The 24,323-nt window shown below is 41.3% G+C and overlaps 1 protein-coding gene across 11 annotated transcripts in view; it reads right to left on the reverse strand.

The window, feature by feature from the left end:
• Nucleotides 1-24,323, reverse strand: part of znf423 (zinc finger protein 423) — a 171,561-nt gene that overhangs the window by 129,580 nt on the left and 17,658 nt on the right. For 4 of the 11 annotated variants that reach the window (XM_078948943.1, XM_023955979.2, XM_023955982.2 and 1 more), the window contains exons 2-3: nt 19,207-19,269; nt 3,945-4,139 (exon numbers count right to left, since the gene is read on the reverse strand). In XM_078948943.1, coding sequence (XP_078805069.1) covers nt 3,945-4,139; nt 19,207-19,269 — 258 coding nt within the window. The remainder of the gene's footprint in view (nt 1-3,944; nt 4,140-19,206; nt 19,270-24,323) is intronic. The other 7 variants (XM_078948944.1, XM_078948942.1, XM_023955978.2 and 4 more) reach the window with 3 other exon arrangements.

The raw sequence follows: 24,323 nt of genomic DNA on the forward strand, positions 1-24,323 counted from the left end.
CTTTTGCCAGCAGGTTTGTCTTATTGAGAGCTAGGATGTAGAGATGAGGAAATTATTATTGAAATGAGTCAAAGTCCTTTTTCTCTTTCCTCTTGACGTTAGAAAAACTCAATTTAAGACTCAAAAAATCTCAAATTGCTCTGTAATTTCTAGTTTAATTATAAGGATGTTAATTTAAAGTTCAATGATTGTTGGCAAAGACTGGCATTCACAGTCACTGTTCTGGAAACAAAAATTTAGATTAATCTCAAGAAAAAGAGCTAGTAGGAGATTTTTTAAGGATGAATAAGATGGGCACACTTTCACTACGATGGTTTTCTCATTCTGTTCACATTTTGTTCGAAATGAGTCATTTCCACTTATTACACCAGTCTTTTGTCTTTGTTATCAAGATAACTACATATAATAACTACAATTAGGCACAAAAATTCAGTAGTAAGTAGTAAAAAATACTTATAGGGCAGTATAACATTCAATTTAAAGTAATTCTGTCTAACAGTTAGCTTCTTTAGCGGCTGTGTGGAACTCCTTATCCTTGATTTTGATATCTTATTATAAGAGTTCTTGCTAAGTAAAAATTATTTGCTTCATGAACAGATCAGTTTACTACTTCCTAGGGATTTTCTTCCTAAGATTACTGCTCGTTTCCTATTTTAGGCTGCCTCCTTGGACTCTAATGAAACTAATTTTGTTCTAGTTTTTAGTGATTTTCGAGGGAAAACACACTTTGATACCAAACCAATACTTTGATGTAGGAAAGCACGTGCTTGATTTCCTTATTTTTGGTGCGGACATGCTCAAATTTCACTCAACAGCTTCAGTTGTTTGATTTTAGTTTTTGACAAAAAAACAAAAACAAGTGACTGAACACACAGTGATGTAGGACCTCACAATGAGAAGGTGCTGGTTTGAATCCCAGCTGGGAAACCGCCGTCACATGCATGGGTTTTCTCAGGCTTCCTGCAACAGTCCAAAAACACTACAAATTGCCACTAGGTGTGAATGTGTGTGATTGTGTAGCCACCACCTTTGCCCAACAACAGCTGGGTTGGCTGCAGGAACTCCATGATCCCAAAAGGGTACCTGAAGGCGGATGGATGCAAACATTGATGGTTGTTTTAAAGTTTATCCAAAGTTGTGCAACACAATGTTGTGTTTCTGTATTTTTAAAAGCTTTGTATTCTTTCACATAAGACTGAACCGCATGTGCGTCCCATCCGCACAATGACACCAACGGAGTCCTGCCATCACATTTCCCCTCCGTTCTATCGATCCCGGGCTTCTTCTGGCCGTCGTCCAGCGTTTCTCTCTGCAGACGTTGTTGCTGCTTCAGTCACAGGCTTTATGCTTCAGGACCGCAGAAGTGAACTGGCGCTGAAACGTGCGCTGCAAAACTTTCCCGTCACACGTCTGCAGCAGCTGTGTCCGGTTAATTGATGACGTGTCACCCGAGACGCCGCTGTGCTCTGGTTTTTGGTGGTTTCACCAAGACACCGGATACAACGAGGCGAACTTACGCCCATCTTAACCACATGTGGGCTACATTAGCATGGATGAGCTTCATGATCTGATACTCCATCCAACAACTCCGTCAATATTCAGGCTGATATCTGATACAGGAATCGGATTGGTTCATCAAGGTCAAACTCTGTCATGTGTCCACAGAAAGTCATTTTTAGAAACACAGTTAACTTCATAATGTGCAGTTTTCCTTTTGACTCAGTTGGAAGTAGCTAACTGTAATCATTGTACGGTAAAACGGTTTGTTATGAGCTGCTTACGTTTTCAATCCAAGTTTCTGATAGGTGAAAAAAACGTTTTTCTCAGCCAAGAAAAAAGATTTGAACTTTCAACATGACATTTTATGTCTGATCTGCTTAACATCCGTCATCATTATGATCCAAATCTTTTTATGCGTTTCCTTGATTCAGATATTTTCAGGCTTTTTCAATGAATTTAACATGTGGAAAAACATACAATCAGCAGTAGCTAACTTCATTTTTTAGCTGTGTTGTTTATCCTTATATGAATTTATAGATTTGCACAAAGTAAAGCATTTAGTATAGTCAATTGTTCATTACACCTTTCAGCATTTCTTGGAGCATTTTTAACAAATACATTTATTTTCATGTTTAGCATTATCTTAAGCCACCTTTTAAATCAATCATTTTATAGGGATTAGCCTTTCTACCACTGTTTAGCTTTTTTTTTACAGCTATCCTATACATGTGTGATTAAAGAAAATAGGCACATTTTGGGGAAAAATTGTTTTAAAGTAAAAACTTACATAATTGAGGTGAAAAAAAATCCCTTTTTTGTTAAGTTAACAACAGCTGTTTCATGACCAAACATGCTGATGTAAAAAAAAAAACTTGGAAAGTGGATTTTGTTGAATCAAACGGACTTAGTTTGGTAGAAAATTAGACTTTTTTGCACCTAAAAATACCTGGGGCACTCTGTGCTTCTGTTTATTCCAAAAACATTTTGCAAAAATGTTTATTTTTGTAAAATTGTTGCAACTTTTTTTTAATGCTGCCAAAGCTTTCCCTGTTTCTCTGTTATTGAGTTTGACTTGTCTTTAAGCATGAAAGGTAACATATATTTAATCCTACATTCAACTAGAGGACTAAAGCACTTTGATTAAAATGTGTTTCTGCTGTTATTAACATTTTTCTAAAATGGAGGAAATTCATTAAGAAAATTAAAGTTAAAATTACATTTCTGAGTATTTCTTCATTCAAATTGTTGTGAATCAGAAGCAGATGTTTGAAAAAGTTTGTATTTGTGACGTAGAAAAAACACACTGGGCGGTCCACAAGCTCTCTGCTCAGCGTAAACAGAGAATTCTCAGCACCCGTGAGGAGAAGGGGGCGGGCTTAGTCTGCACAAACAGTCCCGCCCACAACCCAGAGGCAGATTTCTAATGAAGTATTGCTGCTCTGCAGATACTATGTCCTAGAAAACAACATACCTTTTTGGAATTGGGCTGAAAGCGGAATAATCCTTATTAAAAGGCCATATGGAACTCTTTCAAAATAGATCAAAAGATGATCGGAGTGAGTTTTTAACCAGGTAAATTGGACAAAAGTCCATGATTTTTCACCTTCAGATGAACTCTTTAGATGTAAGAAAGATGTACTTTAAACGAAACATGATCTCTCCTGGGCTTGTTTCCAGTCGGCTGAGTCTGAGTTAGATTTTGAGTTAGGAGAAGACGCGTGAAGACCAAAAGCCTCAATTTTCCAGCCACAGTCGTCGTTCCCCGCATCCGTGTGCATGTGTACTCTGTACTGCAGAGGCCTCAGTCAAAGAAAAAAAAGTTGCTCCTCCTGATGTGGCGCATCTCCATAAGCTCTCTGCTGGATCCTGCACTGCTTACTCCGCTGGGACTGGCTGTCAGGCCAGCGGGTGAATGAGAGACTGCTGAGCCAGGGGTCTTTCCATCCACATTACACGCTCTCTGAAAACACTATCTTTAGCAGTTTAAACAAAGCTCTGCACCCCCCCCCCCCACCCACCACCACCACCTCTTCATCCTTCTATCAAAAGTAAACACATCGAGTGGAAGCTGCCTCGCCGTGCGTGCGTGTGTGGGGCTTGTTAAGGGAGCGTTTGGATTAATCTGTAGGAACCAGATGCCCCCGTCGCGTTCCTTTCAGCCACTTCATTAATTACAGCAGTTCTAATAACGGCCTTTGTGAGGGTCCCTCTGGAACATATGGGTATTACTGATTCCAATAGCTATAGGTGTTCAGAAACAGTTTGGGGGGGGTTCCAAGTCACCCAGGCGATTCTGCATGATGCAACTCGAGTGTTTCATCTGAAACCTGCAGCCTCTTTAATTATTCACTCGTTAAATAGACGATTTTGACGGCTGCCTGACTGTGGTTGATTGTTTTTTTGTTTTAGTCTTTCATTCCTCACGCATTCGGACGCAAACTCACCCGCCGGGCAGTGGTTGGTCCTGTGCTCGGTGAGCTCGGCCAGACAGTCGAAGTCCTGTTGACAGTTGTCGCAGGTGAAGATGGACTCGTCGTCCAGATCTTCGTCGGGCTCGCGCTCGTCGTGCTCCTCCTGATCCCCGTCTTCGGCGGCCGTCGGCGGACCGTCTTTGGGTTCCCCCTCTCTTCCAGGAACTTCTGAGGAAAACACACATCATGAGCTTGGTGTTATGCGCTGCGTCTCCGTTTTTCACCGATTTGTGGATCGGTGAAAAAACGGAGACGCATGACCCTACACTATAGATTAATGCTGTGGCCCTTTCAGGTGAAGTGAAACCTGTGAGCTTTGCTGGAGTGTGAGAGGAGAACTGTGTCGGCCCGATTCGCTCTGCTCCATTGTGTCTCCATTTTCACACCTTATTATCACATTATAAACGCTTAAGGTCCGACACTGAAGACCCTTCAGGAGCAGGGCGGAAGAGCAGAATTGCAACAACCCAGACAACCCAAAGCCTGCAGCAGGTAATGAGCCAGATGTGCATTTCAGCAGAGTCGATGGCGTAATGAAAGAGCCCACCTCCTTTATTTGCAGAAAGAAACTCAGCTTCGGTTTTAAATCCCACCAGGAGCTTCAGAGCGGAAGCTTGAGATGAGGATCTTTAAATGACATTTACAATTAAATAACTAGTAGTAGTTTAAGACTATTAAAAAAAATGATTTAGCCAATGAAGCCTTAAATTAGCCTGATGACAGTTTCCTACGATATTTCCCCACATAGCGACAAATTCAGAAGAATCAGGAAGGAGGCCCGAAGAAGAGGTCCATGGATGTAGTGAAGGAGTAAATCAGGAGGATGCAGAGGAGAGGGATGGATGGATGCGGATGTCTGGTGGAGCTGGCCTCTTAAAGGGAGCAGCCCAAAGCCAGAAAAGGTTTTTCTCAGTTCTCTGTGGTGTAAAATTAAGGAAAGATAATGTTGTGTGTCTTCGTTGTGAGGCATCCTTCATAAAAGGCCTTCCAAAAGTGTTTTTTCTGACAAAAAGAATTCATTTTAAAAAAATGACTTTTTTCATCGTTTTATTTGCTTTAAAAATATATGTACATAGCATAGCATGACATAGCCTCAGTTAAGTAGAATTAACTGGTGTTAAGGATAAAGGTGTTCCCAGTGGTCTTTTAACTATGATTATGCCATTTTAAATCACAATCAAAAAGTTTTTTTTTTTTTTCTAGGACCTAATTTCTGCAGAGCGGCAAGAATTCATTAGAAATCACGCCGTTGGTGCAGAGTAACCCCGCCCCTCATCCAGCAGGGAGCTTGTGGCGCACACAGCATTTTTTCATCTGCTACTGAAAAACTCAAACTTAATTTTTGATCTTAATTTTCTTTCTGTGTCCTCCATCATCTGACAAAAGTCACAAGGACACGTTAAAAACACAGAAACCCCATTTTCATTGAAGTGGGTCTTTAAAGATTTCTAATATCCCTTAATTTTATTTGATTTATTGCAGTGCAACAATGTTTTAATCAATTTAGTCACTCCATGTTACACCAGTAGTCTCTACAATAGACTTTCTGCAGTTTGCCTCATCTCAGTTTGACATGAGAAGCTGTGATCTGCAAAGATCTGTGACATTAGAGATCCAGAGGTACCAGAGGCCCGCCTCTCCATCCAGCTTCCCGCAAAACCCAGCAAAGAAACAAAACAGGACACAAAGAGCTGCAACATTTAAGATCACACAAATCTTGCAAATAAAAGGATGGAGCTTTTTTTAAAGAAAAACAAGTGTTTAATTAGAAAAATTAACACTGCGATCTAAAAAATTTAAATAAACCCACAAATGTTACCGTAAGTTTTCTGCCTAAAATTCCTTTTTATAATCAAATGTGAGATAATCCAGTCTGAGCTGCTCCTAATTAATCTATTAAGCCATAATATTATTTACAATTATTGCTACTTAAAGCTGACTTTAACCCATGCAGTATTTCTGACTCTCGTGCCTTTTTCCCATAACATATTCATACGTTTTATATATATATATATATATATATATATATATATATATACACACACACACTTCGTTTTTTCATACAAATTGATCTTTTCCTCTTATTGAAACGGTTAAATCTTAAATATGTAACTAATAATAAGTTGACAAACATCAAAAGCTATGCATTTTCCATAAAATTACATAAAAAAATGACATTATTGTTTCTTAAAGGTGACCAAAGCAGAATCACAGAGGAACCGCATGACTGACGCGTTGTTATGGAAGTGGTACGCTGGGAATGAGGGATGCTGGGAGGTGGGGAACGAGTGACTGAGGTGCTGGGGAGGGAGACAGTGATGGAGGGAGAGGAGGACGGATGGATGAGGGAGGTTGTTGGCCATCTGTCCAGTGGTGAGAGCTCCGTCTGGCCTGGGAAAGAAAGCGGTCCCTTGACTGACAGAACACTCCCATGTTCACCCATGGTGTGGTGGGCGTGTGCACGTGCAGGCTGCTCGTGGTCGCGCACACATACACGCATTTGTGTTTTTAATGCCTCCTTCTAAATAAAAGCATTTAGGTTTTTTGGTTTCTTATGAGGCTTCAGATGCCAGAGGTGAGGGACGTGCCGGATGTACTGCATGCCAACACAACCTGCTGTCATAGCAACAGAGAAGAGAGGATGCCCTGCACCTTGGACCTCTTTGCTGTTTTTTTTTTCCTCCATTCTTTTCTTCCACATCCAAATTTTTTGGTTCAATGGTCAGGACTAAAAGCAGAAGGTGCTGGAGCACAAAAACTGCATTTTTACTACGGTTAATATATCGTTACTCTCAAAGGTGAGCTCCAAGCAAAGATTTCTTGGTTAGAAAATGAGATTCAGCTTTAAGACCTTCAGGCAAACAAAGCCAATAAGTGATTTTATTGAATTCTTTGATAGGATCCAGCATTACCATGACAACTTGACAAAGTAGATCACCCTAACAAATATTTTTCAGGCAGATCTCAGAGGAACTAAAGGTGTTCCTCAGGGATCCCTTCAAGGACTACTTTTTCTTTTTACTTTTTAAGTGTGCATGTTGAATGTAAACATGTTGCTCATTTACACTGACAACTGAGGGAAAAAACTTACTATGACCTAGAGACGTTAAGGTTCCCCTTAAAAATGGATCAGTCCCAAAGAGATTTTTTTTTAAAAAGCTATGTTGCTAAGGACTCAGTACCTTCACTGATTCTCCAAATTTAAAATATGCCTTTTTTTCCTTGCAAACATCTAAATTGTTGCTAAAAGTTCCACTTAGATCATCTTTTAATCTATTCTAAAAGGATTCCCAGTGATTTTTTAACTATGATTATGCTGTTTTTAGCCTAAATTTGTTTGTAGGACATAGTTTCTGCAGAGCAGCAGGAGTTCATTAGTTTTTGTTGTGGGCGGGACTATTGGAGCGGTGTAAGCCTGCCAAAAACTTCCCATCATCCCTTGTGTTTACACTTTCTCCAGCTAGTTTACAGCCCCTCATACCTCCAACCTAAAATTAGCGGTGCAACCAAAACGACGAGCAACATCGGAGCTGTCCAGCCGTACAGTTTAGAGCCAGATACCAGCTCAGACGAGGAAAAGGAAAATATGAATGGATCTATCAAGATTTGAATAAAGAAATACCCAAAAACTTAATTTTAAGCCTAATTGTAATTTTATACATGCCTTAATCATGAGAAAAATGTCACAAGAACATGTTAAAAAGCCTGTTTTCATTTGAGTGTCTCTTTAACCCTTAAGAATTTTGGCTAAACCATTTATCCTCTTTGCTATAGTCAGCAAAAGCAACATCCAATAATATTGATTTTGCTCTGAAACAGAAGTGTTAAAAGCTGTGAACACTTGCAGCTGAACATTTTTTCACAAGTTAGAATCTCGCTGTTTTTTTTCCTTCTCTCCCATCTTTCTGTTGATTCTTCTAAAAGTCCTTCCACCTCCTCTCTGCTTCCCTGTGATGCCTCATCCCCACCCCGCTCCAGCAGAAAGCTGCAGCAGGCCTCCTTAATGAAGGCAGGCAGCTCCCACAGGTGCTCAGGGTGCAGAGCAGCGTGTGTGTGCCGGGATTCTGATTGAATAGTATGACAGCGCTTCCCAGCAAATAGCTCTTTCATTCTGTCTTTTTACACACACCCAGACCTCGGTGAGATATAGCTGTTGTCGCTCGCACACACAAGAACCAGCTCGCTCTGCTGAAAAAACATTATCTGTGAGTCACAGACCTGCACAATCACACAATGCACACACAAACACACACACGGGTTGGTTGTTGCGTCACCAAGAAACTAAAAGACGTTCAAGCATCTTATCCTGTGTTACCGCCAAAAACTAGATAAATAAAAATCAGGATTTCCTTAAAAAACATAAAATATTTACACAAAGTAGCAAAAGTATGACACATTCTCAATAACATTTGAAGGTTTACAGCAAGCATTTCATAGTGAATATGTGACATTTGATATGAACCCAGATTTCATGTTGACATTTTATTTTTAATTTTATTTCAGGTCTTCAAAAACAAATTAATAGGGGGGTAAATGCATGTGGATATATGTATGTTCTATGTTAACAAACAAAAAGTTTCCCATCACAACAGAATTTTCATAAAAATGGTTAATTTGCATTTAATGTTGTTATTAGGGTTAACTTATTTAGCATTTTTTAAGTGTTTAAGCCAAAAGTAGTGAAGTAATTTTGTTTGCATAGTTTGTAGTTTTTTTGTCTTTCGGCTACGGTTCCTGAATTGTAGGAAAATATTCTGATTTAGTTTTAAAAAAGGATGAAATATGAGGAGCGCTAAGAGGAAATGTTCTTAGAACTTTAGAATATTATCTTTATTGTGCAGTTCTGAAAGATGTCATGGAAATGTTCTTTGTGTGGATGTCATACGGTGGCCCTGAAGTGCAAATCCCATCAAAATGTTGCTCAACGCAAAAAAAGCACATTAAAGATCGCAACAAAAATGTAAAAAAAACAAAGTAAATAATTAAAAAACAACAGAAATTTAAAAAAAAAAGAAACATTTCAAAAAGCAAAAGTAATTTCCAGAAATCCAGATGAAATATTTAAAAAATGAAACTCAATAAGACACCAATAAATGTAGACATTATGGGACATCACTGATTGGATGATGATGTTTATTCACCTTTTCAACAGGAAGTTCTTTGACACAGCGACATCTTCATCTTTCTTTAAGGTTCCGGCCACAGCCAACGCTAAAGTTTGGTCATTGCTAGGCCTGCACAATATACCGCAAATTTATGGTTGTTGCAATATCAAGCTGTGCAATACGCATATTTTGCAAAATTTAACGAATCAAATAAATCTCTGTATGCATTTGACCAATCAGATGAACCCCTTCACTTTGTTGACCAATCAGATGGAGCTTTTATGTTGTTGTTTCCTCACTATGTCGACGAGGGTCATTTGGAGTATAATTTTTAAACTGTTGCAATGAAATGGGAATGATGTTTTTGGTTGTTTTGCTCTTTGTTTATATACCCCAAGTTATATCGTTAACACAATATTAATCACCAATATCGCATATCGCGAGTTTTCCTCATATCGTGCAGCCCTAGTCATTGCTCAACAAACTCTTTGTTTAACCTTCGTTTAGGCTAAACTTCCTTTAACGCCATCAACCAATCAGTGATGTCCCATAATACCTACCTTTTCTGGTTTCTTCTTTTGTTTTATTTTGAACATTTTTACTTCTGGAAAATACTTAAGAAATAAGATATTTTTGTTTCTGGAATTTTGATTTGATATCTAAAATATAATGTTTTTTTATTATCATTTATTTTGCTTCTTTAAACTTTAATATGCTTATTAAGTGATTTCTTGATGTGATTGACACATTAGGGCCACTATAATTTTATGATGAAAACAAAATTAAAGGAAAACAAACGTTTTAAAAAAATCTAGATTTTCTACTAAACCTAAAAAAAACTAAATGCAAATAAATGCCGAAAAGAGGGTCCAAGTCAGTTTGTCGTTTTTTGGTGATATTATTGCACCTGTTGAAGTTACAACAGATGCAATCTTTTCTGTTTTATCATTAGTTGCAGTCTCACGAATGCAGAAATAAAGTACTTAATTGTAGTTCTCTCTCGCAGGTCTGTCTGGACGGGCGACGTGCAGAAAATGTGTCCCTGCGAGTCTCATGAGGGAAGATAATGAGCAGGATTGTTTGCAGGTCTCAGCAGCTTCATGAACCCGAAGACAGCGAGGTGTTTGTCAACAGATGCAGAAATAAATCTAGAAATGGGCAGAACGGGAATAATAAGGTCACTTTGCATATGTGCAGCAAAGACACATGCAGGTGGTGTGTGAATGTGTGTGTGTTTTTGGACGGCATTGGTGCATGTGTGTGTTCATGCACAGCCTGGGTAATTAGATAAAGAGGAGTGAATTAACAGAGTCCACAGTGCAGAATGATGTTAGCGAGCCTCACCACGCCTGGCTGAGACCCACTAATCACCACTCGTTAGGCTCCGCACACGGAGACGCACGCGTGTGTGTTCTCGCTGCATGGGTGTGTTTATTAGATTGCGCGCGCTTTTCTCTCATTAACCACATTAAAACGAGTTCATTCAGCTAATTACTGCCTTAAATGACAACAATCCAGAAACATCCTGGAAGGGGAGGGGGGGGGGGCTCAGACAGAGGTTACAGCCTGTTGCCTGTAACCTCACAGAGCTGCAATAAGAAAACAAACTGAGGGTCCGAACACACTCAGCACAGACACACTCCTTCCTGCCGGCTCGCTCTGGTTTCATTTCATCGCTGTGACATGTTGCCAAGTTGAGCTAGTCGGGACGCAAACTGAAGAAATCAAACGCACATGTTCCGTGTGACCAGCGAACATGTCTGCACATCCGGTGGGAGGGAAACGGAGGCACCAGTGGACTCTGGGAAACGTTCTGAGCTGCCGCGGGGTGAAAGAAGTCCGCTGAAAGAGCGCCCCGAAGCAGATGAGTTTAAGGGGAATAACACCCTGTAATCCTGAGGTTGTTATTCAGCTGTTTGCTTTGGCAGGGAGACGCTGGCGCTTTGGCCTGTACGGGACAAGTTCTGCTGCTCAGAGAGATGAAGCTCTGCCAGCCGCCCCACATAAAACACACCTCTGCCTTCCTGCCGAAAAAGGGGCATCAAAGGGGGCAGAGAGTGTATGTCGAGCTTCCAGGAGAATGTTTAGAAACCCAACAGTTTTGACAAAGTGCTTTCATTTTGCTCCACATAGCACTCGGCGCTGCACCGGGACTCACAGGCTCCTGGCTGTGCAACAGACATTCAACGCCGCTTTGAACCAGGCATGAGGTTAAAATCAGGTCTGTGCAGCACGGCGTTTTGAGGCGGGAGGGAACATTCACTGGAGCCACAACATGGTCCAACTCTGCAGTGAGTACTGCATTCCACCTAAAACTGCATTAGATGGATTGAAAAAAGTTTTTTCATTTTTCTTAAATTCCTTTCTATCATGCAGCATGTTGCTTTAAATCTAACTAAAAAGAATAAAAACAAACATTTATTTTAACAAATTTTTTAGTTTATCTCGGTTCAAAGCAGAGAAAAAGCCTTTAAAAGCCATCAAGAACTGAGCTTTAAGACATTCTACTGACAATTTATCCTCAAAGTGTCTCAGTCTTCAATTAAAGATTCAAAAAATGAATATTCAGAGTCTGGAACTTTTTCACTGCCACAGATTGGACTAAAGCACATCCTAAGTTTAAAAACAAACAAACATATGAACCATAGAAATCAACTCTCAGCATGTATTTATCAAACATCAGCATTTTTAATCCATCAAGTTTCAGATCTTTGAGCAATAAACCAATGACTGTGCAATACTGATGGGCAGCTTGTGTGGCCACGTCAGTTTCTCAGGTCGCTGCTTTGGCCTAAAATGGTCGAAAGGAACCTTGATTGTTTCAAAAATGCTTAAATGTTCAAATATAATTGACAGCTGATGGAGAATTAAAGGAAAGATGCTTTGAAAATAGATCAAAACATGATCGGAGTGGGACTTCAAGCTTTTTTAGATGCATTTTAGATATCGATTTCCTTCTAAAAAAGTCTTTGCCTCTGCCTTTTTTAGTTAATCCCTGGTTCACAATGATGATCACACGCTGGTTCTCCAAATGCTGAAACTTGAGAATCTCTGAGATTGCACTGACTCTAACTCTTGTGCTATCCTACGCACTTTACCATTGGGAGTTGGGTCATCTAGACCCACTAGACAGTGTGCTGAACCTTTTTTCTTCAATGATTTGTGATCTTCACTGGTGTCCATGGATTACATGAAATCTTTCCACCTTTATCCACCTTTGTCATGGTAGGGAGAACACGTCCATGTAAGGGTGGGGTCATAGGACAGCACAAGGGTGACAGACCGCCGTCTGTTCTGATGGCTGTATCTGTGAGACCGGCGGCCTGACAGTCAGATGAAGCGAAATGGGGCAATTCAGAGGGAGTTTGTGCTCCAGCATCTGTCTAACATGAACAAGAGGGCGAGGGGGGGGGGGGGGGGGGGGGGGCGCGGGCTTAAAGCTGAATCTGGAGGTAGGACTTCGGATGCAGCTTTCAAAAGCTTCAAATCCGTGCCGAGAGCACACTCACATGTGCTCAGACCCACATTCAGGCTGAACAGGTGCAGCTGGACACAACCGCTCAGGCCCGCTCTGGGGGTCTCAGGAGAATCACCCCACCACCACCACCCCCAACGGTCCCTCGCCCCCGCGCAGGGGGGGGGCTCAGGTGTGTGTTTCTGCGAGTGTGCCAAAAGGAGCACTTCTCAACTGCCCCCATGAACCTGCAGCCGCCTCCTGCCTCCCTCCACCCCATGTGTTTCTTCACAATGGAAGGTCTTTCGCCTCCTGGGAGGAGATCTGCTGAGCTACAGAGCACACACACATGTGCACACACACAGCGACACACTACTCCCCCCCCCGGGATGTGCCGCGGCGAAGAAGAGTAGCACCCAACACCGACGTATGGAAACAGATGATGAAAGAGCCGCAGGACCAGAGGAAGCCTCCTCAGAAGCACAACGACACACGGATCAGCGGAAAATCTCAAACGCGTCTGACCTCTTTCAGGGTTTAGGTGAAAGGAATCGGCACGAAACAAAACAGCTTAGCTGGTGTGAAGCAGACAAACACAAAGCAGCCAGCACTGTTGCAGGCAGACAATAAGAGTTCACACACAATCACGAGAACTGTTTTCCTGCGACAGCCTTGGGGAAATTAAAACTACATTATGGACCTCCAGAGGGTGGCAGTGGGAGAAGGATAGAGGAAAAGAGAGAGGAAAGGGGGGCAGTGAACTGTTTTTCTCACCTCTGCCCAATGTACAAAAATCCTGGTGAAAGGAGGAGAGCAGACGTAACCGGTAATCTTTACATTCTCACAGGCAAAGACATGTAAATGTAAAGTTTAGCCTCTTTCAGTGTGAATTAACGTGACCAAAGAGTCACCGTGACAGTTTAGATTTAACATAACCGCCCGAGAAACCGCCGCCGCGCAGCTTCTACAGGAATTAAGAGCAGCAGCCAGGTGTTCCTAATCAGAGCTTTAATGAAGCGTAATCAGAGTGAGAACCTCTTTACCAGCTAAGCACTCCCTCCCAGGAAGCAACCCGGCAATCATCTCACAGAAGCAACTGTTGCTCTGCTTAACATGGAGAGTCCATCACCTCCAGTCAGAAGGACTGAGGGAACCCAAAAGCTTCAACGGTCTGCATGTTTAAACGTTTCCAACCCTCCACTTGAGACCACCCACTTTTATTGAGGCTTTTGATTGGCCAGTTTATAAACTTGCACTACAGAAAAAATATCATGAATGCTCTCCGAACCAGCGGGGACTTCCTGTTTTGAACACCAGGGGGGGAGGTGTCACTCAGTCCAGTTCTCATGCAGTCAATGGTCTTCTAAAACTCACATGATTTATGGCAGCAACATTTTTTCATTTTCACTTACAGTAAATTTTACACCTTGGAATGTCAAAACATACAGATTATATTAGATTCCAGGACTTTAAGGACCAAAGGGAATCTTCTTAGAGTTGATTTCTATCATTTCCTTCCATTGAAATGTTTATGGGACCATGCTTCACCCTCTCTTGTCTATGATCGTGTGTGGTGTGTCAAATAATTTAATAAAATGTTCTTTCGTGTTTGAAATAACCAACAAGAGCATCCGTTTCAACTTTTAAGGAATACCGTTTGCATCATGATGATGAGTAAGAGCCTTACACCCCTTACAATAAACAACTGTAAAGGTTCAAGTTGATTAAATGTGTGCCAAAAAAGTCCACAAAAAATGATATTACTTCTTCAGATTTGGGTCTTTGTTGCTCATCCTGATCTCCCGGGTCTGATAAACATCCATGGGCTATTTTCAGAAACCTATTTAGAACCCAATGAGACACCAAGGCCACATTCTTAGCCAGTAATCACATACACATCTGCACACCTGTCCTCAATGGACAGTACACCAACTCAAGCCAAAGCACAACAAAAACATGAAGGTTTTTCTTATTAGGATCAATCTGTGTCCTTGTTATGACTCCTGATCTCAACAAGGTTGGTCATTAATCCAGAAAATGGTCATTGAAAACAAGCCTGCACACACAGTGTGAATAACAAGAATCCAGCAGGTCTCAGTTTCAGCCTGGGGACCTGACAAACCTTTTCCATGATGACTCACTGAGCGTCTGCATGAACTGTTCAAACAGCAAGGGTGTCTGTGAGAGTCTGCAGAAGACAAAACCGAGAGGAACATGGCTGTACACAGAGAGAAGGATTTCCTGAGATTACTCGATGGCTTTGTAGAGCCCTCGTGGTGCTTTGAGGGGCAGCATGGGGAAGTTGGGGTGCTTTCAGCCAGAGCAGCACTGGGAAAAATGCTTTTTTCCGACAAACAGCACACGTTTTCCAGAGAAAAGAAGGAAAACAAGAAGGATTTATATCCATCCATTCTCTCACTCTGCATCCTTGTCAACACAAATTCCCAGAGAGAGCAGAAACAATGGCTTTTTTTCCCCTCTTCATCGGGGGAATAGGCAGCAGTGCTCACCCCCCTGCTCCTCCTCTCAATCCCATATGATAAACAGAAAAGAAATTACAGTGCGGGCGATCACGGACAGCGATAGCTACCAAACCAAGAAAGGAGGGCAGGCAGAGTGAGAAACAGTCAGTGAAGCAGAGAAAAGGATGCTGGGACAGGGAGCAGACAGTAAAGTGAAAAGAGCGGCTGAGTAAGGGAATACGGGACGGCGTGTTTTCACGGGAGGAAGACTCTCGGATAGGTGTGTGTGATTGTGTGTGTGTGCACAAGTGCATCATGGGACTCCAGCTTCCTGCAGGAACTGACACACACAGCAGTTCTGCTGAGCCACCCAGGACCTCAGTCAGCACCCCCCTGAACACATACAGATTCTGCACGGCAGCCACCGGAGGGGAGTTAGCGCAGGTTTGAAGGAAGGCAGGGTGTGGAGAGGGGGGGTTGAGCACGTCATAGACACCCCAGGGGTCATACTTTCCTTCCCTCCCGTCCCTGCTGAGCTGAACGAGAGACAGGCCGAGAGATAACTGCATATTTACCACATTCAGCAGTATCCCATTTCCCTGCTGGGCTGCAGTCAGAGGAAGTGTTTAACTCCTCTCTGATAGGCTCCAAAGAGGAGCAGAAAAACTGTCTGCAGCTGACTAACACCAACACTTTTACTGCCACCTTCCAGAAAATGTGTTCATCGCTGCTGAAACACGGCGGGATCGTGACAACGAGCAACAGACAGTCTTCCTGATCTCAAAGCCAGTGTGAAACTGATCCCACGCCGCTGATTGTGGAGCTGATTTTCATGTTAATTTTCATCCAAAACAGGAAAAAAATTTTAATGCCAAGAGTGAAAAAAATCTACAGCACTGTAGGGAAAGTATTTACCCCCTGCTTGATTGATTTGTTTGAGATACTTTTCACATTTAAATGATTCAAACAATCAAAGACATGTAAATCAGACTAATGAAAAACACAAAACAGCATAAACGCAAAACCGAAGATTTGAATAATTTTAATTATAAAGTGAAAAAAATGTTTTCTAGAAAGGAAAAACCATGCATTTTTGTGTAAAAAAGCTCAAATTAACAAAAAAAATTAAATAAAAAATCTTTTTACAAAGAAAAAGCTTGACTGCAAACAATTCCTGATGACTAAAATTGTAAAAAACTACGGTGGCCCTGAAGTGCATTTCACATCAACAAATCACTCGACACAAAAGCATTGAAAAGATCATAATGTTGTTTCTCTTTCGGCTTTTCCCATCAGGGGTCGCCACAGCGGATGAGTCGCATGGTAAACTTGGCAATGTTTTACCCCGGATGCCATTCCTGACGCAACCCTCTCAAAGCAACCGGGCTTGGGACCGGCATAGAAGTAGAGAAGGGAACAGACAGGGAGCAGCCCGGAGTTGAACCTGGGTTTCACGGACGGAAGGCACCGCAAACCAGCACGAGCTAAACCGGCTCCCATCGAAAAGATCATAATGATAATTAAAAAAAACAAATAAGAAAAAAAAATATTATATGTTAGAAATCAAAACAAACTTCCAGAAACCAAAACACAAATAAAAAAAACTGAAACATAGCAAAAATCCAGCGTTTCAGAAAAGAAAAGTATTTTCCAGAAATGAAAATATTGTTGTTCACCTTTCTACATATCCCTCAGCGAATCAGCTTTCACTGCGTTGCACATTTGCTTTGGCAGAGATTTGAACACTGTATGCCCTTCCTTACACAAACTTGTATTCCATCCGGGCTAGGGTCCGGCACAGGGAGACCCAACGACAGCCCCACTTCTGACTACACAGTAATGATGAGTTAAAAAAGGAAACATAATAAAAAAAAGGGAAAATGTGGGTTCTATAGGACATCGTTGATTGAATAACCTTTGAGCTTTTTTCAAATGCGTCTTCATTTCCTTCTAAAGGTTTTATGGTTAGTACGGATCATGTCTAAAAGCTTTTCATGCTCGTTAATCTCAGTTGAAGTGATGGACAAACGTCATCCTCCAATCAGCGATGTCCAATAGTTCCTACTTTTTCTAGTTTCCGTAAAAAAGAAAAAAACGTTTCAGAAAACACAAGTCATTTCCAGATATACAAAGAAATCTTAAGGAATAAAATGAACGTGAAATGGCGTATGCTCTTTTCCACTTGGCTTTAAGGCCCAAAGCGCTTTAAAGTCACAGTCTGATTCACCCATGCACACACACATTCACACACTTCGCTGTCTAATGTGGGCTTCAGTGTGCAGGCGCCAAACCTGGGATTTTCCAATTAGAGGTCGAACACGCTACCTCTGCACCACAGCTGCCCTTTTTAAATATCTTAATTATTGGTAAGACTTGTTTAAATACAATAAGTTGTAAAACATCTTGTTGAGTCGTTTGACCTTAAAAACATTTTATTTTAACTCTAATAAATCAAGTTTATTGTTATTTTACAGTTTTTTTTACATTCTTGCTTCAGAAAGACAAACTTATCTTAAAATGTGTCATTCTAGTCTTATTTTAAGATATTTATGCTCTAGAAATAAGAATAGACGGACTGTTGATGTGCTTAAAATAGCACGTTATGAGGGAAAGGTGCATAGAAATACTGACTTTAAACACATAAAACTCTTTTTTGAGCAATTTTAAGGCATAATATTTCCATTTTTAAGAGTAATACACCGAAACATGAGTGTTTATAGTAATTTGATATGTCTTAACTCGTAAGAACCCACATCCATTTATAGGGAAAATTATAGGTGATATACCATCAACCAAGAGGGCCACATAACACATTACTGATGTTTTGCTGTTACACTGATGTCAAGGTGGGTTCTTATGGGTTGAAAGGGCATGGACATCATAACTTATTTTAAGAAATCTTGCCAAGACCATTTTTTTTAAGGTTTTGTTTTTCACTTATAACAACAGAAAACATTTCAACTTGTTTTGACAAGGAAGGTTTTCCAGTGTAATGGCTCTTATGTTAAATCACAAAATGCTAATAACCAAAACTTTGGAACAACTGAGTTCAGTTTCTCTTGGTATGAACTGAAGCCGTCTAAAAAGGAAACACATCAAGATATTTCTACCAAAGGTCAAGAACAGATGAGAGACTCATAGTGTGAAAGGCATACAAAGGCATTTCTGCAGCTTTGGAACTCCAGAGAACCACAAGGAGACCCATCATCTGTCCATGCAGAAATCTAGAAGAACCTCCATGAAATATTTTAATTGTATATAACTTTATGTAACATCTGAATAAACAATAGATTGGTAATGTCCCTGTCAGTCTGCTCTGGTTTGGGACGTCTTTCTGAAGTTGACGTGCATCCAGCATGGCGGCTGAAGCTACATGCAGATCTACATGCAGCTGATGGATCCTGGGAATTATTCAGCTGCTCCATAATGTCCCAGTTAGTCCACATTCATCTAATCAGCTTCTACAATAACAAGGAGTTTATTTATGATTCATAACAGCAGCTGAAGATGTGTTGTTGAACTACAAAAGTTCTCACAAAGCTCCCCATCAGCAAAATATTTAGAAATCAGAACTTGAGGCTGATTGCATTTCTAAATAAGTAGTTCTCGTGTGTCATGAAAAACATTTCCAGTTTAGTGGTCTCTCAGACTTTGCTTTCCTTCGTAATAAGAAACTGGAATCCATCAAAGCATATTTGGACGACTGCAATTGTTCTGTTTTCATTCATCTGAATCTTCAACCTCAGAGAGCATTTGATGTGTTTTTGCTTTGAGGAAAATGGGCGACCATTTGAAACTTGGAAACAGCTGAGAAGATGGAGGGACGGGGCTCCATGATGGAGAAAGTGGTTTTGAGAAACCACAACGAGACACAAGAATCCCAGAAAAGAAGAGAACAGCTCTGCCATCTCTTCCACTTCCTCCCAGGACATCCGAGGACCACAGAGAGCTGAAAACCGCACAAATCCCTCCCAACATGTCTGTCCAATGGGTGGGACTCTGGAGACCCTCTGCTCTGTTCTGTTCTCCATCGTTCCCTCTATAAAAATCTCCTTTCCCTCTTGTCTTCCTGTCTCAAACCAATTTACCCACCTCAGACCCTGTTCATTAAGCCTCCCTGTCCCTCCATGCTGTCCCCTGAACTCTGAGTCCAGGGATCTGATACCACAGACGGTTTCACTTTCTCCTTTTAGGAACAGAGTCTGGACACTAACCTGTCTGGACAACCGACTCGTCCCAGGTCCCTCCACCTTCCGAGGACTCTCCTTCTTCAACCGCTGAGGAGAAAACGACAGGAAGATAACTTTATGGAGGGTGGGTTACGTTTTTCTTTTCCACAGAGACAAAAACTCTCCCTCCTTTCTGCATTTCTTACCAGAGGATTATGCAAAACAACCTGCTCAACTGGAGGATCTGATAATAAATCATTTCCGAGATTTGTTTTCCAGGAACTTTTCCTTCTTAAACAACAAAGGTATGTTGTCAAAAGATGTTGGAGAAAAAGTAAAAAAGTAAAAAAGCTTTGTTTGAAAGTTTTGCAATCAGCTTCATCAACTGACTCAGAAAAACCAATTGCTTAAGATGCTAATACTGCTAAGAGCTACATGGGATAAGTCGATGTAAATTTTTCAAAATGGCAGCTTTACTGTTGGTTTTATCTCCATAGCAACCATTATTCCGTTTGGTTGCCTGGGGATAACGAACAGATCGACGCAAGTTTCAAAAGAATCTGCAAAAGTAGACTTTTGGATTTACTTAGCAACGGAGGTTGTTTGCGAACCACGCCCACCCTTTCAAAACGTGTGTTTTGGTTTGTCAGGTGTGTGGCACATTTTGGTGACTTTTCATGCACATGGCGGGGGTCAAATTTTCACTCAAAGACGCCGTAAGAAAGAAGAAATGCAATGATAATGAAACAAAGCAGAAACAATACAGACGTTTATGCGGTTGTGTCAATTCTGTTCTGCTATACACTGGTCATGTCTGTTTGGCCTCATTTCTTTCTTTTGAGGTCTTCTTAGGGCCTTTTGTTCCTTTTAGAATTTTTTTCCATCGTTGCAAAAAAATATGGTCCTGCAGTCCTTGACTGCTGTAGGCTGTGATAATTCAAAGAACGTCAAGCCGAATGGTTGGCAATCACACCTCATGGCAAAAGGTGTGGACACCACTGATTTGCAGTTTTAAAAATGAAAGCTAATATTATGATTGCACAACTTAAACCACTGTACATTTACACAACCTTGTTTTTTTTTTTACTTTTTTAACATTTTCATTGAAAGCCTTTGAGGAGTAAATCAAATCTGAAAAGCAACTGTTTAGGTGCTGAAGGATTTAACGCCTATGTTTACATATGTATGTTCCATGAAAAGAGTTAAACTGCATCGCCTTTCACCAACACCACGCTCACAGTTCCACTGGAAATTCAACATCATGCTTCTTCTTTGACTATCAGACTGAGTCTTCTATGAAAATAATCTAAAGGCTGCTTCCTTCCAGGCTCTCGCAGTAATAAAAGTCTCAGCTGCTGTTCTGTTCCACTTTGGATTCCTGCCTCCAGCATTTTCTGCAAACCTTGACATCTATATTAGTTATTTCAAGCAGTCTGCTGTGGAACATCGTCTGCCACATCTGCACTTAAAAGGCGCTGTAGAACAGGAGCAGGTCCTGAGGAAGACCATGAGCTGCGGATCAGAGCGGGAATGTGACACCGACTTCCTGGGTACAACAGGAAGGAGGGAAGTGCAGCTGGCACACAAACAGGAAATGGCCGGAGCCACCACACAATGGGATTTCCTGTTCATCCCCTCCCCAGCATGCACTTCTCACCAACACACCTCTGCATTTGATCCTTCAAACACCCCCCCTCCCTCCGTCCTTCCCTCAGCAGACCCCCCCCCCCCCCCCCCCATTCTGACACCGGTTCCAGTCTGGACTCCAAACCAAAACAAGAAGTTCTAAATTAGCCAAGTTTTCCTCTCAAAGGCAAACAAAGTGGTGATGTGAGTCTTCCAGATAATGTTCAGGTGAACACAAAACCTCCTAAATAAATGCAAAAAGCAATTCAAAATAACTTCAATCTGTTTTATAAAACGCTAAAGATCCAAACATTTTCATGTCGCAGCAAAAAAAAATAAAATAAAACTCTTGCTTACAGGACTTTAGAATCAGATTATAAATAAAACTGAAATATTGTAGGTTGTCTTTTTTTTTCTCTGCAACCTGGTACCAACTGTTCCTCTGGTACCGATCCACGGCCCGGGGGGGTTAGACACCACTGAGCTAAAGAGCTGAGCAGAAAGGGAAGGGCAGGTCACAGTTTTCAGGTGGTAAATATCTTAGGAAAACCCCAAACCAATACTGTGATGTACGGCAGAGGTAGTGGCATTATGTGGGCCTGCTTTGATGTGACAAAACATAATCCAGATGGTAAAATATTTTTTTCAATGAGTGTTTTTAAATAAAAGACATCAACCTTGAAAGTTTGAGCAAAGTTGTATAAAAAAAACATTGAAATAAAGAAAACAACTCAGGTAAATCTGAAAAATGATGATGCATTATTTTCTGAACTAAAACAAGCAAAGCCACCTTTGATTTGTGAGAACAAGGAGTTTTGTTCCAACAAGTGGCGTCTGTACTACTTGCAGGATTCCCTTAACAAACAAATGCAGGAATTATGATTAAGAAACAAAAGTATACTCTTGAGGTCGTTGTTTTTGATGCTGGAAAGTCCTGAACGTAGCGAGGAGGCAGCCTCTGATAAAAGCCGTTTTTCCTGATAAGACCGCGGGGGATACGGTGCGTTTCATTAGTCAAGCACACACAGCTTTATTTAGACTCCCGTATCCTCCCCTCAGAGACGCAAACGCCTTTACTGTGAACTCTGCGCACACCGGGGGGTCTGTGCTGGGGGTGCATGAGTATGTATAAGGAAGGCAGGCGTTCTTACAGGATAGGCAGGAGAGGAAGGAGTCTGCAGCTCGGTTTAACTGAGCGTGCTCGGTGTGCATCGTTAGGAAAAAGTAAGCACTTAGAAATCTGCATGTGGTCATCAGTATGTGAGGGGAAGGAAGTGAGGTGGAAAGCAGCCTTCCAATTAACATGTATTTTCACAAGTGTGCGCTTTTCCAGCTGCTTTTTCACCAGAATCTCATTTCCTTTCACAGTCTCAACAAAGAAAGGCGGAAATTGGGACAAAAAAATTAAAATTGGTTGATTCTTCACGAAACTAGACCAGAATTCTTCGAACTGCAACTTCAGCGAGAAGAGTTTTAAGCGAGGTGCACAACAAAGTAAACAGACTAATAAAGAACTGGGAAAAGGAATTACACTAATACAATACATTCGAAAATATTTACATTAAACAATCAACCATAAACGTGATGTTTCATTTTGGATTCTGGTCTCTTTAAAGCAGGTAGTGTCAACATTTCGAAGGATCTAGAAGCTAAAGGCATTAGTTCTGTAGTTCTGGACATAAACTCCTAAAAATGACCACATTATTTCTAAAAAAAATAGCTCCTTTACAGTAAAGTTAGATATATCCTTACTATTCGACTCAGAATCTACAAGATTAGCTGCCGGCGCCTCATTTTTTTTGGTCATGAATGTCAGACATTAAAAAATCGGGCGGCCATAGGGTGATGGCAGACGGATCGCTGGCCGGCAGCAGCCCTGATTGAGCAATGTGTAAATGTCTCCGGACGGCGGACGTTCACATCAAGTGCCACTGGCCACCAGCCGCCAGGGGGTATATAACCTTTTCTTCTTTGTCCTGATTGTGAGCGTTGCTCTTCTATTGCAAGTAGTGCAGCAAGCACAATGTTCTGTCTTCTTCACATTCTTCTCAACATCAACCGCAATTCGTCAAGACGCAGGTCTCAGAGTCACTGTGTTGTCATCAACGCCATGTTGAGTTTTGTGCAGCATCAATACCGTCTCCTCATTTTTATGTGGCTGGGATCGTGAGACTGATGTCTGGTCATCGTGCCCGCCCTGCCACCGTCCGATTGTCAGAAATCGGACGGTGGCAGTGGGACGGCAGCAGGGCAGGAGGGTGGCAGTCTGAAATCGGCCAATCTTTAGAAGATTTTAAGGATCTTGGAGACCCTCCTATCATTCAATGATTGCGCTGCTGCCTTCCTGCATCCCACCTGTCACTGGACTACCTCCGTGCGACCTCGAAATGTGCCCAGGCGGCCAATGGCCGAGGTCAAAAATCATTTTTAACTTTTTCTTAAAACCTCCACGGCCGCCGCACGGCATTTAAAATGCGACTTCCTCCTTCCAACTACAAATGTCGCTGCGCAGCCACCTGCCAAATTTGCAGAAAAACTTGCATTTAGGTCCCCACACTGTGGCATTTTGGGATATGTGACCATAGTGTTAAATAGATCAAATCAAACTTTATTGATCCATTTGGCATACCTCAGGATAATACACACCTACAGAGCCTCCTGACACCAACAAAAAGGAAAAATAATGCACACAAAGATTAAAAAAAAAGTCTCCAAACCACCAATAATCAATGACAGGTGATTCCAATTCCAAAAATATTTTGAAACTCTACAGATTTATTCTTAGCAAGGATCCTTTAATATCAGATCACAATTGAATTGTGAAAAAAAAGAGAGAGATTTTTGACAAGAGACTTCCACAGTTCCAAACATTTTTGAGAATCAGAACACAGCAGAAGGAACTCTGCCTCTTTTTGTTTTTTTGTTTTTTACAAAAATAACAAAAAAGCGCCAAAAAATTAGGAAAATTAAACTCACCTATATTTTTCTTTTTTTGTGCCTTCAACTAAAAACGAGAGGATGCTGCATCAGCAGGAGCTCAGGTCACATTTTATCCTTTAAAAGAAATGCCAAAGCAAGGCTGATTGGTCCTAATTCTTGTTTGTGTAGTTTTTATCAGTAATTCTCTCATTTGAGCTGCTTTATTCTCAATTTAAAAAAAAAATAATGACTGAGGCAGCAGAGGTGAAGATCAGACAGTCTTCTACCAACATCAACGCAGAACCACGAAGAAACATGAAGCCCTCGAGCGTGTTACACGTGTGAAAGTGTGCGACACAAAGGGTATGCCATTGGGGTCCTACGAGCATCAGAACGCACAAGACTCAGCGCCTGTGATCCGTGTTACCACCCAAAAACATGTTTGTCTCCATTTAAGAAGGGATTTTATACAAACTTGGCGACATAAGGCTGCACTCGCTTTGTTGAAGCATCCCATTCGGGTGAGCTAGTAAATAAAAGACACCCTTTAAGTCCCAAACTTTGCACTTTCTGGGGCTTACTAAAGCCCCACGAAGATCAACCGCAACCCCACCGTT

This window comes from Oryzias latipes, chromosome 6 (assembly GCF_053564925.1).
Source record: "Oryzias latipes strain Hd-rR chromosome 6, Olatipes_Hd-rR_3.1".
Classification (NCBI taxonomy): domain Eukaryota; kingdom Metazoa; phylum Chordata; class Actinopteri; order Beloniformes; family Adrianichthyidae; genus Oryzias; species Oryzias latipes.